The sequence below is a fragment of the Glandiceps talaboti genome, chromosome 9 (assembly GCF_964340395.1).
Source record: "Glandiceps talaboti chromosome 9, keGlaTala1.1, whole genome shotgun sequence".
Classification (NCBI taxonomy): Eukaryota; Metazoa; Hemichordata; class Enteropneusta; family Spengelidae; genus Glandiceps; species Glandiceps talaboti.
In genome coordinates this window covers 5930509-5950809 of record NC_135557.1, presented here as the reverse complement: position 1 = coordinate 5950809, position 20301 = coordinate 5930509, and the positions used below count along the sequence as shown (strand labels likewise).

General features: G+C 34.3%; 1 protein-coding gene across 3 annotated transcripts in view; it reads left to right on the top strand.

Moving 5' to 3' along the window:
• LOC144440056 (uncharacterized) overlaps positions 1 to 19034 on the top strand; it is an 86854-nt gene extending 67820 nt beyond the window's left edge. For all 3 annotated transcript variants that reach the window (XM_078129297.1, XM_078129296.1, XM_078129295.1), the window contains exon 13: positions 17108 to 19034. In XM_078129297.1, coding sequence (XP_077985423.1) covers positions 17108 to 17901 — 794 coding nt within the window. In that variant the 3' untranslated portion in view covers positions 17902 to 19034. The remainder of the gene's footprint in view (positions 1 to 17107) is intronic.
• The last annotated feature ends 1267 nt before the right edge of the window (positions 19035 to 20301 follow it).

The window sequence follows — 20301 nt, the reverse complement described above, 5'->3', positions numbered from 1 at the left end:
TTACCAGTGATATTACTACTGTAGTAGTCCTGTTTTTATGACAATGGTAGGGTTACTAATTTATCAGTGATATTACTACTGTAGTAGTCCTGTTTTTATGACTAGGGTAGGGTTACTAATTTACCAGTGATATCACTACTGTCGTAGTCCTGTGTTTATGACTAGGGTAGGGTTACTAATTTACTAGTGATATCACTACTGTAGTAGTCCTGTGTTTATGACTAGGGTAGGGTTACTAATTTACCAGTGATATCACTACTGTAGTAGTCCCGTATTTATCACCAGGGTAGGGTTACTAATTTACCAGTGATATCACTACTGTAGTAGTCCTGTATGTATGACTAGGGTAGGGTTACTAATTTACCAGTGATATCACTACTGTAGTAGTCCTGTATGTATGACTAGGGTAGGGTTACTAATTTACCAGTGATATTACTACTGTAGTAGTCCTGTATTTATGACTAGGGTAGGATTACTAATCTACCAGTGATATCACTACTGTAGTAGTCCTGTATTTATGACTAGGGTAGGGTTACTAATTTACCAGTGATATCACTACTGTAGTAGTCCTGTATTTATGACAAGGGTAGGGTTACTAATTTACCAGTGATATTACTACTGTAGTAGTCCTGTATTTATGACTAGGGTAGGATTACTAATTTACCAGTGATATCACTACTGTAGTAGTCCTGTATTTATGACTAGGGTAGGGTTAGTAATTTACCAGTGATATCACTACTATAGTAGTCCTGTATTTATTACTAGGGTAGGGTTACTAATTTACCAGTGATATTACTACTGTAGTAGTCCTGTGTTTATGACAAGGGTAGGGTTACTAATTTACCAGTGATATTAGTACTGTAGTAGTCCTGTGTTTATGACAAGGGTATGGTTACTAATTTACCAGTCATATTACTACTGTAGTAGTCCTGTGTTTATGACTAGGGTAGGGTTACTAATTTACCAGTGATATCACTACTGTCGTAGTCCTGTGTTTATGACTAGGGTAGGGTTACTAATTTACCAGTGATATCACTACTGTAGTAGTCCTGTATTTATGACTAGGGTAGGGTTACTAATTTACCAGTGATATCACTACTATAGTAGTCCTGTGTTTATGACAAGGGTAGGGTTACTAATTTACCAGTCATATTACTACTGTAGTAGTCCTGTATTTATGACTAGGGTAGGGTTAGTAATTTACCAGTGATATTACTACTGTAGTAGTCCTGTGTTTATGACAAGGGTAGGGTTACTAATTTACCAGTGATATTACTACTGTAGTAGTCCTGTTTTTATGACAATGGTAGGGTTACTAATTTACCAGTGATATTACTACTGTAGTAGTCCTGTTTTTATGACTAGGGTAGGGTTACTAATTTACCAGTGATATCACTACTGTCGTAGTCCTGTGTTTATGACTAGGGTAGGGTTACTAATTTACCAGTGATATCACTACTGTCGTAGTCCTGTGTTTATGACTAGGGTAGGGTTACTAATTTACCAGTGATATCACTACTGTTGTAGTCCTGTATTTATAACTAGGGTAGGATTACTAATTTACCAGTGATATCACTAATGTAGTAGTCCTGTGTTTATGACTAGGGTAGGGTTACTAATTTACCAGTGATATCACTACTATAGTAGACCTGTATTTATCACCAGGGAAGGATTACTAATTTACCAGTGATATCACTACTGTAGTAGTCCTGTATTTATAACTAGGGTAGGATTACTAATTTACCAGTGATATCACTACTGTCGTAGTCCTGTGTTTATGACTAGGGTAGGGTTACTAATTTACCAGTGATATTACTACTGTAGTAGTCATGTTTTTATGACAAGGGTAGGGTTACTAATTTACCAGTCATATTACTACTGTAGTAGTCCTGTGTTTATGACTAGGGTAGGGTTACTAATTTACCAGTGATATCACTACTGTCGTAGTCCTGTGTTTATGACTAGGGTAGGGTTACTAATTTACCAGTGATATCACTACTGTAGTAGTCCTGTATTTATAACTAGGGTAGGATTACTAATTTACCAGTGATATCACTAATGTAGTAGTCCTGTGTTTATGACTAGGGTAGGGTTACTAATTTACCAGTGATATCACTACTATAGTAGACCTGTATTTATCACCAGGGAAGGATTACTAATTTACCAGTGATATCACTACTATAGTAGTCCTGTATTTATAACTAGGGTAGGATTACTAATTTACCAGTGATATCACTACTATAGTAGTCCCGTATTTATCACCAGGGTAGGATTACTAATTTACCAGTGATATCACTACTGTAGTAGTCCTGTATTTATAACTAGGGTAGGATTACTAATTTACCAGTGATATCACTACTGTAGTAGTCCTGTGTTTATGACTAGGGTAGGGTTACTAATTTACTAGTGATATCACTACTGTAGTAGTCCTGTGTTTATGACTAGGGTAGGGTTACTAATTTACCAGTGATATCACTACTGTAGTAGTCCTGTATTTATCACCAGGGTAGGGTTACTAATTTACCAGTGATATCACTACTGTAGTAGTCCTGTATGTATGACAAGGGTAGGGTTACTAATTTACCAGTGATATCACTACTATAGTAGTCCCGTATTTATCACCAGGGTAGGATTACTAATTTACCAGTGATATCACTACTGTAGTAGTCCTGTATTTATAACTAGGGTAGGATTACTAATTTACCAGTGATATCACTACTGTAGTAGTCCTGTGTTTATGACTAGGGTAGGGTTACTAATTTACTAGTGATATCACTACCGTAACTGTAGTAGTCCTGTGTTTATGACTAGGGTAGGGTTACTAATTTACCAGTGATATCACTACTGTAGTAGTCCTGTATTTATGACTAGGGTAGGGTTACTAATTTACCAGTGATATCACTACTATAGTAGTCCTGTATTTATTACTAGGGTAGGGTTACTAATTTACCAGTGATATTACTACTGTAGTAGTCCTGTGTTTATGACAAGGGTAGGGTTACTAATTTACCAGTGATATTACTACTGTAGTAGTCCTGTTTTTATGACAAGGGTAGGGTTACTAATTTACCAGTCATATTACTACTGTAGTAGTCCTGTGTTTATGACTAGGGTAGGGTTACTAATTTACCAGTGATATCACTACTGTCGTAGTCCTGTGTTTATGACTAGGGTAGGGTTACTAATTTACCAGTGATATCACTACTGTAGTAGTCCTGTATTTATGACAAGGGTAGGGTTACTAATTTACCAGTGATATTACTACTGTAGTAGTCCTGTATTTATGACTAGGGTAGGATTACTAATTTACCAGTGATATCACTACTGTAGTAGTCCTGTATTTATGACTAGGGTAGGGTTAGTAATTTACCAGTGATATTACTACTGTAGTAGTCCTGTGTTTATGACAAGGGTAGGGTTACTAATTTACCAGTGATATTACTACTGTAGTAGTCCTGTTTTTATGACAATGGTAGGGTTACTAATTTATCAGTGATATTACTACTGTAGTAGTCCTGTTTTTATGACTAGGGTAGGGTTACTAATTTACCAGTGATATCACTACTGTCGTAGTCCTGTGTTTATGACTAGGGTAGGGTTACTAATTTACTAGTGATATCACTACTGTAGTAGTCCTGTGTTTATGACTAGGGTAGGGTTACTAATTTACCAGTGATATCACTACTGTAGTAGTCCCGTATTTATCACCAGGGTAGGGTTACTAATTTACCAGTGATATCACTACTGTAGTAGTCCTGTATGTATGACTAGGGTAGGGTTACTAATTTACCAGTGATATCACTACTGTAGTAGTCCTGTATGTATGACTAGGGTAGGGTTACTAATTTACCAGTGATATTACTACTGTAGTAGTCCTGTATTTATGACTAGGGTAGGATTACTAATCTACCAGTGATATCACTACTGTAGTAGTCCTGTATTTATGACTAGGGTAGGGTTACTAATTTACCAGTGATATCACTACTGTAGTAGTCCTGTATTTATGACAAGGGTAGGGTTACTAATTTACCAGTGATATTACTACTGTAGTAGTCCTGTATTTATGACTAGGGTAGGATTACTAATTTACCAGTGATATCACTACTGTAGTAGTCCTGTATTTATGACTAGGGTAGGGTTAGTAATTTACCAGTGATATCACTACTATAGTAGTCCTGTATTTATTACTAGGGTAGGGTTACTAATTTACCAGTGATATTACTACTGTAGTAGTCCTGTGTTTATGACAAGGGTAGGGTTACTAATTTACCAGTGATATTAGTACTGTAGTAGTCCTGTGTTTATGACAAGGGTATGGTTACTAATTTACCAGTCATATTACTACTGTAGTAGTCCTGTGTTTATGACTAGGGTAGGGTTACTAATTTACCAGTGATATCACTACTGTCGTAGTCCTGTGTTTATGACTAGGGTAGGGTTACTAATTTACCAGTGATATCACTACTGTAGTAGTCCTGTATTTATGACTAGGGTAGGGTTACTAATTTACCAGTGATATCACTACTATAGTAGTCCTGTGTTTATGACAAGGGTAGGGTTACTAATTTACCAGTCATATTACTACTGTAGTAGTCCTGTATTTATGACTAGGGTAGGGTTAGTAATTTACCAGTGATATTACTACTGTAGTAGTCCTGTGTTTATGACAAGGGTAGGGTTACTAATTTACCAGTGATATTACTACTGTAGTAGTCCTGTTTTTATGACAATGGTAGGGTTACTAATTTACCAGTGATATTACTACTGTAGTAGTCCTGTTTTTATGACTAGGGTAGGGTTACTAATTTACCAGTGATATCACTACTGTCGTAGTCCTGTGTTTATGACTAGGGTAGGGTTACTAATTTACCAGTGATATCACTACTGTCGTAGTCCTGTGTTTATGACTAGGGTAGGGTTACTAATTTACCAGTGATATCACTACTGTTGTAGTCCTGTATTTATAACTAGGGTAGGATTACTAATTTACCAGTGATATCACTAATGTAGTAGTCCTGTGTTTATGACTAGGGTAGGGTTACTAATTTACCAGTGATATCACTACTATAGTAGACCTGTATTTATCACCAGGGAAGGATTACTAATTTACCAGTGATATCACTACTGTAGTAGTCCTGTATTTATAACTAGGGTAGGATTACTAATTTACCAGTGATATCACTACTGTCGTAGTCCTGTGTTTATGACTAGGGTAGGGTTACTAATTTACCAGTGATATTACTACTGTAGTAGTCATGTTTTTATGACAAGGGTAGGGTTACTAATTTACCAGTCATATTACTACTGTAGTAGTCCTGTGTTTATGACTAGGGTAGGGTTACTAATTTACCAGTGATATCACTACTGTCGTAGTCCTGTGTTTATGACTAGGGTAGGGTTACTAATTTACCAGTGATATCACTACTGTAGTAGTCCTGTATTTATAACTAGGGTAGGATTACTAATTTACCAGTGATATCACTAATGTAGTAGTCCTGTGTTTATGACTAGGGTAGGGTTACTAATTTACCAGTGATATCACTACTATAGTAGACCTGTATTTATCACCAGGGAAGGATTACTAATTTACCAGTGATATCACTACTATAGTAGTCCTGTATTTATAACTAGGGTAGGATTACTAATTTACCAGTGATATCACTACTATAGTAGTCCCGTATTTATCACCAGGGTAGGATTACTAATTTACCAGTGATATCACTACTGTAGTAGTCCTGTATTTATAACTAGGGTAGGATTACTAATTTACCAGTGATATCACTACTGTAGTAGTCCTGTGTTTATGACTAGGGTAGGGTTACTAATTTACTAGTGATATCACTACTGTAGTAGTCCTGTGTTTATGACTAGGGTAGGGTTACTAATTTACCAGTGATATCACTACTGTAGTAGTCCTGTATTTATCACCAGGGTAGGGTTACTAATTTACCAGTGATATCACTACTGTAGTAGTCCTGTATGTATGACAAGGGTAGGGTTACTAATTTACCAGTGATATCACTATTGTAGTAGTCCTGTATGTATGACTAGGGTAGGGTTACTAATTTACCAGTGATATTACTACTGTAGTAGTCCTGTATTTATGACTAGGGTAGGATTACTAATCTACCAGTGATATCACTACTGTAGTAGTCCTGTATTTATGACTAGGGTAGGGTTACTAATTTACCAGTGATATCACTACTGTAGTAGTCCTGTATTTATGACAAGGGTAGGGTTACTAATTTACCAGTGATATTACTACTGTAGTAGTCCTGTATTTATGACTAGGGTAGGATTACTAATTTACCAGTGATATCACTACTGTCGTAGTCCTGTGTTTATGACTAGGGTAGGGTTACTAATTTACCAGTGATATCACTACTGTCGTAGTCCTGTGTTTATGACTAGGGTAGGGTTACTAATTTACCAGTGATATCACTACTGTTGTAGTCCTGTATTTATAACTAGGGTAGGATTACTAATTTACCAGTGATATCACTAATGTAGTAGTCCTGTGTTTATGACTAGGGTAGGGTTACTAATTTACCAGTGATATCACTACTATAGTAGACCTGTATTTATCACCAGGGAAGGATTACTAATTTACCAGTGATATCACTACTGTAGTAGTCCTGTATTTATAACTAGGGTAGGATTACTAATTTACCAGTGATATCACTACTGTCGTAGTCCTGTGTTTATGACTAGGGTAGGGTTACTAATTTACCAGTGATATTACTACTGTAGTAGTCATGTTTTTATGACAAGGGTAGGGTTACTAATTTACCAGTCATATTACTACTGTAGTAGTCCTGTGTTTATGACTAGGGTAGGGTTACTAATTTACCAGTGATATCACTACTGTCGTAGTCCTGTGTTTATGACTAGGGTAGGGTTACTAATTTACCAGTGATATCACTACTGTAGTAGTCCTGTATTTATAACTAGGGTAGGATTACTAATTTACCAGTGATATCACTAATGTAGTAGTCCTGTGTTTATGACTAGGGTAGGGTTACTAATTTACCAGTGATATCACTACTATAGTAGACCTGTATTTATCACCAGGGAAGGATTACTAATTTACCAGTGATATCACTACTATAGTAGTCCTGTATTTATAACTAGGGTAGGATTACTAATTTACCAGTGATATCACTACTATAGTAGTCCCGTATTTATCACCAGGGTAGGATTACTAATTTACCAGTGATATCACTACTGTAGTAGTCCTGTATTTATAACTAGGGTAGGATTACTAATTTACCAGTGATATCACTACTGTAGTAGTCCTGTGTTTATGACTAGGGTAGGGTTACTAATTTACTAGTGATATCACTACTGTAGTAGTCCTGTGTTTATGACTAGGGTAGGGTTACTAATTTACCAGTGATATCACTACTGTAGTAGTCCTGTATTTATCACCAGGGTAGGGTTACTAATTTACCAGTGATATCACTACTGTAGTAGTCCTGTATGTATGACAAGGGTAGGGTTACTAATTTACCAGTGATATCACTATTGTAGTAGTCCTGTATGTATGACTAGGGTAGGGTTACTAATTTACCAGTGATATTACTACTGTAGTAGTCCTGTATTTATGACTAGGGTAGGATTACTAATCTACCAGTGATATCACTACTGTAGTAGTCCTGTATTTATGACTAGGGTAGGGTTACTAATTTACCAGTGATATCACTACTGTAGTAGTCCTGTATTTATGACAAGGGTAGGGTTACTAATTTACCAGTGATATTACTACTGTAGTAGTCCTGTATTTATGACTAGGGTAGGATTACTAATTTACCAGTGATATCACTACTGTAGTAGTCCTGTATTTATGACTAGGGTAGGGTTAGTAATTTACCAGTGATATCACTACTATAGTAGTCCTGTATTTATTACTAGGGTAGGGTTACTAATTTACCAGTGATATTACTACTGTAGTAGTCCTGTGTTTATGACAAGGGTAGGGTTACTAATTTACCAGTGATATTACTACTGTAGTAGTCCTGTGTTTATGACAAGGGTATGGTTACTAATTTACCAGTCATATTACTACTGTAGTAGTCCTGTGTTTATGACTAGGGTTACTAATTTACCAGTGATATCACTACTGTCGTAGTCCTGTGTTTATGACTAGGGTAGGGTTACTAATTTACCAGTGATATCACTACTGTAGTAGTCCTGTATTTATGACTAGGGTAGGGTTACTAATTTACCAGTGATATCACTACTATAGTAGTCCTGTGTTAATATGACAAGGGTAGGGTTACTAATTTACCAGTCATATTACTACTGTAGTAGTCCTGTGTTTATGACTAGGGTAGGGTTACTAATTTACCAGTGATATCACTACTGTCGTAGTCTTGTGTTTATGACTAGGGTAGGGTTACTAATTTACCAGTGATATCACTACTGTAGTAGTCATGTGTTTATGACTAGGGTAGGGTTACTAATTTACCAGTGATATCACTACTATAGTAGTCCTGTGTTTATGACAAGGGTAGGGTTACTAATTTACCAGTGATATCACTACTGTAGTAGTCCTGTGTTTATGACTAGGGTAGGGTTACTAATTTACCAGTGATATCACTACTATAGTAGTCCTGTGTTTATGACTAGGGTAGGGTTACTAATTTACCAGTGATATCACTACTGTAGTAGTCCTGTGTTTATGACTAGGGTAGGGTTACTAATTTACCAGTGATATCACTACTATAGTAGTCCTGTGTTTATGACAAGGGTAGGGTTACTAATTTACCAGTGATATCACTACTGTAGTAGTCCTGTGTTTATGACTAGGGTAGGGTTACTAATTTACCAGTGATATCACTACTATAGTAGTCCTGTGTTTATGACTAGGGTAGGGTTACTAATTTACCAGTCACATTACTACTATATGTTGTAAATGTTTGTAAACAAGTATGTCTTTAGTTGTGACCTGAATGTTTCAATTGATACAGCTCTCCTAATAAGTGTGAATTGGGAGAGAGTTCCTTAACTTAATTAGGACCGGCAAAGGAGAAAGCGCTATCTCCGTACTATAGTAGTTGCAACATGCGGGATGGTAAGTGTAAACTGAGTGCTGGAACGAAAAGCATGCATTGGCTTGTGTATGGGTAACAGGTCAGTGACGTAGGATAGTGATACATGTAGTTTGTTGATGAGCAAGATTTTGTACACAATGTGTACAGGTAACCAATGAAGACAGTCACAATGTTACTGTGTCTATGGTGTATTATCTATAGAATACTATATTTACCCTTGGTCTGTTACTGTGTCTATAGTGTATTGTCTATAGAATACTATGTTTACCCTTGGTCTGTTTTTGTGTCTATAGTGTATTGTCTATAGAATACTATATTTACCCTTGGTCTGTTACTGTGTCTATAGTGTATTGTCTATAGAATACTGTATTTACTTTTGGTCTGTTACTGTGTCTATAGTGTATTGTCTATAGAATACTGTATTTACTTTTGGTCTGTTACTGTGTCTATAGTGTATTGTCTATAGAATTCTATATTTACCCTTGGTCTGTTACTGTGTCTATGGTGTATTGTGTATAGAATACTATATTTACCTTTGGTCTGTTACTGTGTCTATAGTGTATTGTCTATAGAATTCTATATTTACCCTTGGTCTGTTACTGTGTCTATGGTGTATTGTCTATAGAATACTATATTTACCCTTGGTCTGTTACTGTTTCTATGGTGTATTGTCTATAGTATACTATATTTACCTTTGGTCTGTTACTGTGTCTATGGTGTATTATCTATAGAATACTATATTTACCCTTGGTCTGTTACTGTGTCTATGGTTTAACTCTAGTAGCTTGAATGTATAGTGAAACTCTAGTAGCTTTCATTGTTATGGTTGGAACCCAATGAATGTATGGTGAAACTCTAGTAGCTTTCATTGTTATGGTTGGAACCCAATGAATGTATGGTGAAACTCTAGTAGCTTTCATTGTTATGGTTGGAACCCAATGAATGTATAGTGAAACTCTAGTAACTTTCATTGTTATGGTTGGAACACAATGAATGTATGGTGAAACTCTAGTAGCTTTCATTGTTATGGTTGGAACCCATACAGTGCAAATATGGGGAAACTCTGACTGATTTCACCTCAATGTTACCCCTTCAACAAAACATTCAGTCAAATATTGAGATATAAGAGACCTGACAAATAGGATTTGAATTTGAATTAAAATATATATTTTGTATTTTAAGTACAGTCACTCTTAAGTCTCACTTCTACCTTGTAAAATTTAGATTATCATTTTCAATAGTGGTCGTTATCAATATCTATGTTACTTAACAAATTATTTGTATAAAGTTTGATGTATCTCTTAAATTGAAAGTTCATTCATTCTAAGTCTCACTTCTGACTTGTAAAATTTAGATTATTATTATTATCAATGGTGGTTAAGAATATCTACTTAATAAATTGTTTGTATAAAGTTTGATGTAATTCTCTTAAATTTAAAGTACAATCACTCTAACTTCTAAGTCTCACTTCTAACTTGTAAAAGTCACAACTTATTATATCCAGTGGAGGATAGTAATGTCCATTCAGTCAATGTATAGAGCAATATTGATATGCAATAAATGTTGATGTCAAAATCTTATTGTACTTGTCCACTCTATCTGAAACAGAAGAGAAATGAAAAGTTTGAAAAATAAGTTATGAAGTAGGCATCAAAAGTTTGAAAAATAAGTTATGAAGTAGGTATCAAAAGTTTGAAAAATAAGTTATGAAGTAGGCAGACATGATGTTGCATCCGTAATAAAGTTTAAATAATAATAACAAATGATAATAATTTGTAGTTATCCAAATCTCCCTATAGTTTCTCAGTTCAAATCTCAACACTATAGTAATAAGTAATACTTTTGATGTCTTCAAATCTCACTGTAGTTTCTCAGTTCAAATCTCAACACTATAGAAATAAGTAATACTTTTGATGTCTCCAAATCTCCCTGTAGTTTCTCAGCTCAAATATCAACACTATAGAAATAAGTAATACTTTTGATGTCTTCAAATCTCCCTGTAGTTTCTCAGCTCAAATCTCAACACTATAGAAATAAGTAATATTTTTGATGTCTCCAAATCTCCCTGTAGTTTCTCAGCTCAAATATCAACACTATAGAAATAAGTAATATTTTTGATGTCTCCAAATCTCCCTGTAGTTTCTCAGTTCAATTCTCAACACTATAAAAATAAGTAATACTTTTGATGTCTTCAAATCTCCCTGTAGTTTCTCAGTTCAAATATCAACACTATAGAAATAAGTAATACTTTTGATTTCTTCAAATCTCCCTGTAGTTTCTCAGTTCAAATCTCAACACTGTAGAAATAAGTAATACTTTTGATTTCTTCAAATCTCTCCCTGTAGTTTCTCAGTTCTAATCTTTCTCAATACTTATGAAATAGGTGAAGATAGATTTTAGTTTTTAAATCCCCATGTAGTTGGATTTATTGAAGTATTCCTTTCTTAAAGCCATAACTTAAAACACATTCAATATTATATTGTAAATTGAAAGTCAACTTACATATTAATGATCTCTTTGAATAAAAAAAAAAGAAGCTAAATGTCATTGTTGACATGTGATGACATATTTTTAATAGTTAAATGATCTGTGGATAGAATTGTCAAGACTTTCCTAGTCAGTTCATAGTCAATATCCTTGTGTGTAATAAAGGCCTGACAGTGCATAGCATTTTTATACATGTACCAAGTGAATAATCACCCAAGAAGTTTACAAAACACACTCATCTTGTCAGTAGAATATGAGTTATACACACTCTATCCATCAAGTCTGTAGAATACTCACCTTGGCTTTGTGAGTAGAATATGGCTGAGTTATACATCCTATATCCATCAAGTATGTAGAATACTCACCTTGGCTTTATGAGTAGAATATGGCTGAGTTATACATCCTATATCTATCAAATATGTAGAATACTTACCTTGGGATTGTGAGTAGAATATGGCTGAGTTATACACCCTATATCTATCAAATATGTAGAACCACTCACCTTGGGATTGTGAGTAGAATATGGCTGAGTTATACACCCTATATCTATCAAGTATGTAGAATACTCACCTTGGCTTTATGAGTAGAATATGGCTGAGTTATACATCCTATATCCATCAAATATGTAGAATACTGATCACCTTGGGATTGTGAGTAGAATATGGCTGAGTTATACACCTTATATCCATCAAGTATGTAGAACCATGCACTCACCTTGGGATTGTGAGTAGAATATGGCTGAGTTATACACCCTATATCTATCAAGTATGTAGAATACTTACCTTGGCTTTATGAGTAGAATATGGCTGAGTTGCATCCTATATCCGTCAAGTATGAAGAATACTCGATCACCTTGGGATTGTGAATAGAATATGGCATTTATACACCCTACCCATCAAGTATGTAGAATACTCACCTTGGCTTTGTGAGTAGAAGATGGCTGAGTTATACATCCTATATCCATCAAGTATGTAGAATACTGATCACCTTGTCTTTGTGAGTAGAATATGGCATTTATACACCCTATATCCATCAAGTATGTAGAACCACTCACCTTGGGATTGTGAGTGGAATATGGCTGAGTTATACAACCTATATCTATCAAGTATGTAGAACACTCACCTTGGGATTGTGAGTAGAATATGGCTGAGTTATACACACTCTATCCATCAAGTATGTAGAATACTCACCTTGGCTTTATGAGTAGAATATGGCTGAGTTATACATCCTATATCCATCAAGTATGTAGAATACTCACCTTGGCTTTATGAGTAGAATATGGCTGAGTTATACATCCTATATCTATCAAATATGTAGAATACTTACCTTGGGATTGTGAGTAGAATATGGCTGAGTTATACACACTCTATCCATCAAGTATGTAGAATACTCACCTTGGCTTTATGAGTAGAATATGGCTGAGTTATACATCCTATATCTATCAAATATGTAGAATACTTACCTTGGGATTGTGAGTAGAATATGGCTGAGTTATACACCCTATATCTATCAAATATGTAGAACCACTCACCTTGGGATTGTGAGTAGAATATGGCTGAGTTATACACCCTATATCTATCAAGTATGTAGAATACTCACCTTGGCTTTATGAGTAGAATATGGCTGAGTTATACATCCTATATCCATCAAATATGTAGAATACTGATCACCTTGGGATTGTGAGTAGAATATGGCTGAGTTATACACCTTATATCCATCAAGTATGTAGAACCATGCACTCACCTTGGGATTGTGAGTAGAATATGGCTGAGTTATACACCCTATATCTATCAAGTATGTAGAATACTTACCTTGGCTTTATGAGTAGAATATGGCTGAGTTGCATCCTATATCCGTCAAGTATGAAGAATACTCGATCACCTTGGGATTGTGAATAGAATATGGCATTTATACACCCTACCCATCAAGTATGTAGAATACTCACCTTGGCTTTGTGAGTAGAAGATGGCTGAGTTATACATCCTATATCCATCAAGTATGTAGAATACTGATCACCTTGTCTTTGTGAGTAGAATATGGCATTTATACACCCTATATCCATCAAGTATGTAGAACCACTCACCTTGGGATTGTGAGTGGAATATGGCTGAGTTATACAACCTATATCTATCAAGTATGTAGAACACTCACCTTGGCTTTGTGAGTAGAATAATGTTATACACCCTATATCCATCAAGTATGTAGAATACTCACCTTGGGATTGTGAGTAGAATATGGCTGAGTTATACACCCTATATCCATCAAGTATGTAGAATACTTACCTTGGCTTTGTGAGTAGAATATGGCTGAGTTATACACCCTATATCCATCAAGTATGTAGAACCACGCACCTTGTCTTTGTGAGTAGAAGATGGCTGAGTTATACACCCTATATCCATCAAGTATGTAGAATACTCACCTTGGGATTGTGAGTAGAATATATTGGCTGAGTTATACACCCTATATCCATCAAGTATATAGAACAATAACCTTGGCTTTGTGAGTAGAATATGGCTGAGTTATACACCCTATATCCATCAAGTATGTAGAACACTCACCTTGGCTTTGTGAGTAGAATATTGCTGAGTTATACATCCTATATCCATCAAGTATGTAGAATACTCACCTTGGCTTTGTGAGTAGAATATGGCTGAGTTATACACCCTATATCAGACTATCAAGTATGTAGAACACTCACCTTGGCTTTGTGAGTGGACCATATGGCTGTCGAGTTATACACGCTATATCCATCAAGTATGTAGAATACTCACCTTGGGATTGTGTAGGTCCTGTCTAATCTGGATTTGAACCCATGACTTCTCAACTTGTAGCCTTGAGTTTTAACTACTTTGACATAGAGATTTGGTTTAGTTGTTTTTTTAACCATAGGACACATCTTCTGTTTTTACTTTTCCGTCATTTAATTGTTTCTTTTTCAATCTTGTTGACAGTTACGTTTCATCTCCCAATTAAGTTCCACCTTGATGTTTCCACTTACATCTGGTAAATAAAAATCAGAATGATTGCAACACTTCAAAGGTCTGGAAATGGAACAATAGAAAGTTTGATGTCCACAATAACAGTGATTAATGGTACTTACAGAATCCTAAACACCCCCTCCCCCCTCCCCCCTAATATACATATGTAGTTCATGATGCAATAAACCAGCTTGAATAATACAACCAACCATAATACCTCCCCTTCTATGTTTACCATGGCAACATTTAATATATTCTGTATTTAAATCTGAAGTAGTAATAGTAAATATTATGTAAATATTAATTTCATGATAGTGATGTGATGACAACAATAATTCTTTGAAAGAAGAAGACATGAAATCTTTACTTCTGAATCAGAATTTCATATTGTAATATTGCTATGGAAACAGCAACCAACAAAGAAAGTCTTGTATATTTCCCATCAGTCCTTCAATTTGCCAAAATAAAGTGACAATATTCTAACTAGTTGATCAAATGGGAGTGAAAATATAACAAAATAAATTTAAACTCTTACTAATCACATATACAAATCTCTGAAATGGACTGTAGTATTGCCAACCTATATATCTGACCTAATTCACATGAAACCAACTCCAAGGACACTTAAATCATCTATCAAATGATTACTACATTCACCCAAGTACTAGCTAGTGTCATATGGTGGGTGGGCATTAATTCTCATATACTGCACCCCATGTGAATGAATATCATGCTGTCATTAGAAATACAACAAAAACCAGCTAACACCTTCAAACAGAAGTTACACACATATTTATTCTCAAGAGCATTTGAACTGTACAGCTCCTCTGAATTCTACATTGTAGGGGAAACAAGTACTTTATAAATCACTGATTGATTGATTGATTGATTGATTGATTGATTGATTGATTGATTGATTGATTGATTGATTGATTGATTGATTGATTGATTGATTGATTGATAAAAGATAAATGTACATATTCTACAGATGTATTTTTGCAATACAATTTACAAAGTCATATTTTCATGCAACATTTAATTACATCCTGAAATATTGATAATTTATAGAAATGTGTTACTATGGTTACAAAATAAGTTGTATTTCCAGCACAGATATAAAGTGATAATATTTATAAAATGTCATTCTCTTTAAAAACAAAATGTAAACTTTCCAATTTGTATAAAAAAAAAATAGTTAACATGTATAACACCAACAGTGATAATGATTCTGATTTAGCATATGGTTGCTATGGTAACAAACAATTTCACCATAAATGCCTAAAATTAAAACACAAAAAATATGGACGTAAAAACTAAAACTATTTTGAAATATTATTTGTGTAATTTTGATTACAAAGTGTAAATGTATACAATTTGCAATAAAAACAAGATTTAGTGTAATAATAAACACAAAATGAATTTTTCATGTTACCATGGAAATAGAAATTTAAATAACAAGCTTTTAATTAACTGTTTCCATGGTAACTAAAAAGACAAATTACAAATTAACACAATAACAAAAAAACCATCCATTTACCTAAAGTGTATCTAAAAGGGAGAAGAAAAACAAGTTTATACCATTCCTGTAAAAAGTGTTTCCATGGCAACAAATACTCCCATTTTTCAGAAATCATTTAAAGTCAGGTCATGAAATATTGAGATAAAGATACTCATTGATTGCAGAGAAAGGAAATATAGCGAAACACAGGTTATTGAAATAATTATATATTTGATGTGCAGTTGTTGCCATAGTAACAAGTAATTTTTATTATAAATAATAAAAAAATGAAAGTAGATACACACTTCCAATTTTCAATGTAACAAAAGTTCATGATTGAATTTTTATTTTTTTCATTTCCACAAAATCCACATATGACAGGAATGGTATTTGTAATTATATGTAATATGGCAATTTTATGGTTGCTATGGCAACACCTTTTTCAATAACTTGAGAGTAATCTGACAGCAAAAAAAATCATATAATGGTAAATCTATTAAAATGTAAATCATAATTATAACCAAACAGTATATGCTTAGTACAATTATTAATACAATTATTTAAATTACTCAACAATGCAAAATGGTTTTAATGTTACCATGGAAATATAGGTCTTTGGAAACAATTTGTTCTATAGATTTTCATAAAACAAAAAAATAAGTCATTTCTATAATTCATTTTTGAAAAAAGAATGAATCTAACATAAACCCATCAAAAAATATGGGAAAAAAATTAATTTTGTACCATTTCTTGGAAATACGTTTCCATGGCAACAAGAAGCACCCATTTTATAACCTTTATGTAATTAAGTTACTGAAATGCTGAAATTTATTAATAATAGAGGGTAGGGTATAACTTCAGTAGACATACAGGCCATTATGGAAGTATTTATATTTTTACTTTAAATGGTTGCCATAGCAACAAATAATTTTGAATACAAATAACGTAAATATACAATTAACAGCATACATTCAAGTAACCATGGTGATACAATTTTATATTTGAAATTATTTTTCTAATCTAAAAAAGTGAATAATTCCAGAAAGTTGTATTGTTGTCTTACCTTGATTTAACCTTTGACCTCTTCATAGGTACTGACTGGTCAGTGAAAAGAATTGGCCGGAGAGGTAAAGGTCCTGCAGAGTTCAACAATCCCCGTGGTATGGCCATGACTCCAACTGATTTACTACTGGTCTGTGACTGGAGGAATCAACGAATTCAGATTTTAAACAAAGAATTTCAATGTCTTGATTGTATTACATTTACAGATGAATTTCCACAACCCTTCAAACCATGGGACATAGCAGTATCCTATGACAACCAATATTTCATAAATGATAAAGGTAATAAACAAATTATTGTGACAAATCAAAATAAGAAAATAATCAGAATTATTTGTCAAAATGAAGTTCTATCGGGTATAACTGTCATGGGTAACTTTGTATTAGCTACTGACTGGCATGGAGCTAGACTGATTAAGTTCACAACAATGGGAGACAAGGTTACAGAGGTTAAAGGTCAAGTTCAGAGTAAAGGTCAGTTTAGTTCCCCTCGGTCAGTGGCTGTAACAAGTGACCAGAAGGTTGTTATGTCACATAACAAAGGGATACATTTTTATGATTCAAATCTAAAGTTTATATCTTCATATGATCACAGCTTTAATGCAGCTGGACTGTGTGTTGATAAAAGAAATAATATTTATATTTGTGATTGGGGCAATAATAGAGTTGTTATGGTAACAGAGAATAGAGAGTTTGTAGTTGTACACTCTGACATAGTGAATCCTTACTTCATAGAAATCAGAGACGAAAAGACAACCAAGATTTTTATTACACAGAATGACTATGGCTATTACTATGACTACATCACAGTGTTAACCTTGTAAACATACAACCATCAACCCACCATATTTTGACACAATTTCACATTTTTTTCTAATTTTGACAATTTATTTTCCATAACCATGCACCTATATGGCAGTCGCTATGTATTTTAGACAACATTAAACCAAAATTGAGATAAAATTCAGAAATTTATTGTCAAAATTTTGACAATATTTGTGAAATTGTCCCTTGTAACTGATTGTTATGAACAATTACAACTCTGTGATGACAATTTACCCACCAGAAAATGACATTTGTGTGTGTGAAATAATTATGAAATCTTACCTGTACATTCTGTAATTTATGTAGAATTATCCCATGTAAATATTTGATGTAAATTTAGTGATTAAATATTTTTAACAATTTAAAATCAAAATTCATATCCAAATTACAATGTCAACACAATGCCGCCATGTTATCAAATGACAACTCTACGCCACACTTGACTTAGAGGGCGCTGTTTGAGTTTGAGCTAATATGTGATGCGGTTGAAAGAATCCGCTTTGAAGAAAGTAGTGCAAACTAATACCATCTGATTGTGATGTGTCATTTAATATTACTGCATTTATTTTATGCAGAGAGGGATTATTTATTTTTTATAGATGTACTGCTTTGTAAACTTGGAGTTTTGTAAGGACGTTCACGTCTGCGATGTACGGAATAATTGTTTCTATTTTGAACTATTGGTGGCGCTATAACGATTTTGCTGTAAATAGAGTTAAAGCGTCCTTGATCAAGGTTTTCAAAAGAGTAGTGAAACAATCTACACAGACAAGTAACAAAATTGATTATAATTACTTGAAATGTGATTTACGTAGAATCTTTTGTAAAGTTTTTAAAACTTTTATGATAAAAAGAAGAGAATGTAAAAACAGTTACATATTTATTCAAGTCAAAAACTAGGTATATATTGAGACCTATTTTAGTGTGTGGTTAACATCTGTTATCTTTTATTACAAACTGTATTTAAACTGTCAATATTTTCATCCCTTTTCATTTTTACGTACAACAGGAATTGATTTATTTTGGTTATGTTTTATGTAAAATGTGAATTTAAAGCAACATCTTCTGATTTATAACTATTGTCAGCAAATAAAAAGAAATATGTAAATGAATTAATATCTTTATTTTTATATGGAAATATAATTATCACAATAAAATATTTTATGATAAAAAAAAATAATTCTTTGTTGTGTGTGTGTATGTATGTATGTATGTATGTATGTATGTATGTATGTATGTATGTATGTATGTATGTATGTATGTATGTATGTATGTGAAAATATTGTTGTATGTGTGCGGTGCATGCGTGTATCCCTGTGCCAATGACTGTGGTTTTAGTGATCCATTTTATCAGTCAAACCAAACTATCTCAATTCCAAGTCTGTAAACAAGGCCCACATTGAGCAACATGATGACGTCAAAAGTTGGCATTATTACTAAATCCAAATGTTAATTTCACCAGAGAACAAATCCACAAAGAAAGGGAGTAGCTGATCGAACGCATAATATACAAATATTGTGTGTGTGTTTGGGGAAGGGGGGGGGGGGGTTGGCGCAAAACTTACCACAGTAATATAGCCTAGACTTGCGAAATGTCGTTGTTGGCGCTATTATCGTTTGTAACAAGTGTATTCAATGAAACATTCTGTCTATAACAACCTGACAAATCCATTCCTTGTGATTAGATATTTGCACAGTGTCTAATCTGTGTTTTGTACTGATCAGTTTTGACACACTTTGACCAGCTTCAGAATGTTAACATTATGTACAGTGTATGTGTTTGGACTGTAGACCAGAGACGTGCACGTGGGGGGGGGGGGGGGGATTTTTCTATTGGGCTGACAAAAAGTCACTGACCCCCCCCCCCCTCCCTTGTAAAAACAAAAAGGGCTGATCCCTTTTTTCTAAAACATAATGCTACACTCCCCCCCCCCCCATCTATAAATTGACTATAACATTGGTATAGTGGCATTACTATTGCAGTTAGTAAAGTCACTTTTTCTATGTTAGAGAACTTAGGTCCTCATACCTACTGTGCCGACAACTCAGTGTTGTGTCAGGTGTCTGATACATGACTGGTGCCCTCAACGATGACCAAGGACTGCTACAAAAAAGCTAAGTTCGTCTTGACTTAGACCCTCCTGGTCTTGACTACGTCCAATTGTCATAAAGACAAAAGATTTGTACAGTTTGGCCACAAGGAGTGCTGTTCCAAAGCAGCTGGTTTGCCCCAGTCTATCTACTCTGATTGTCATAAAGACAAAAGATTTGTACAGTTTGGCCACAAGGAGTGCTGTTCCAAAGCAGCTGGTTTGCCCCAGTCTATCTACTCTGATTGTCATAAAGACAAAAGATTTGTGCAGTTTGGCCACTAGGAGTGCTGTTCAGAAGAAGTTAGT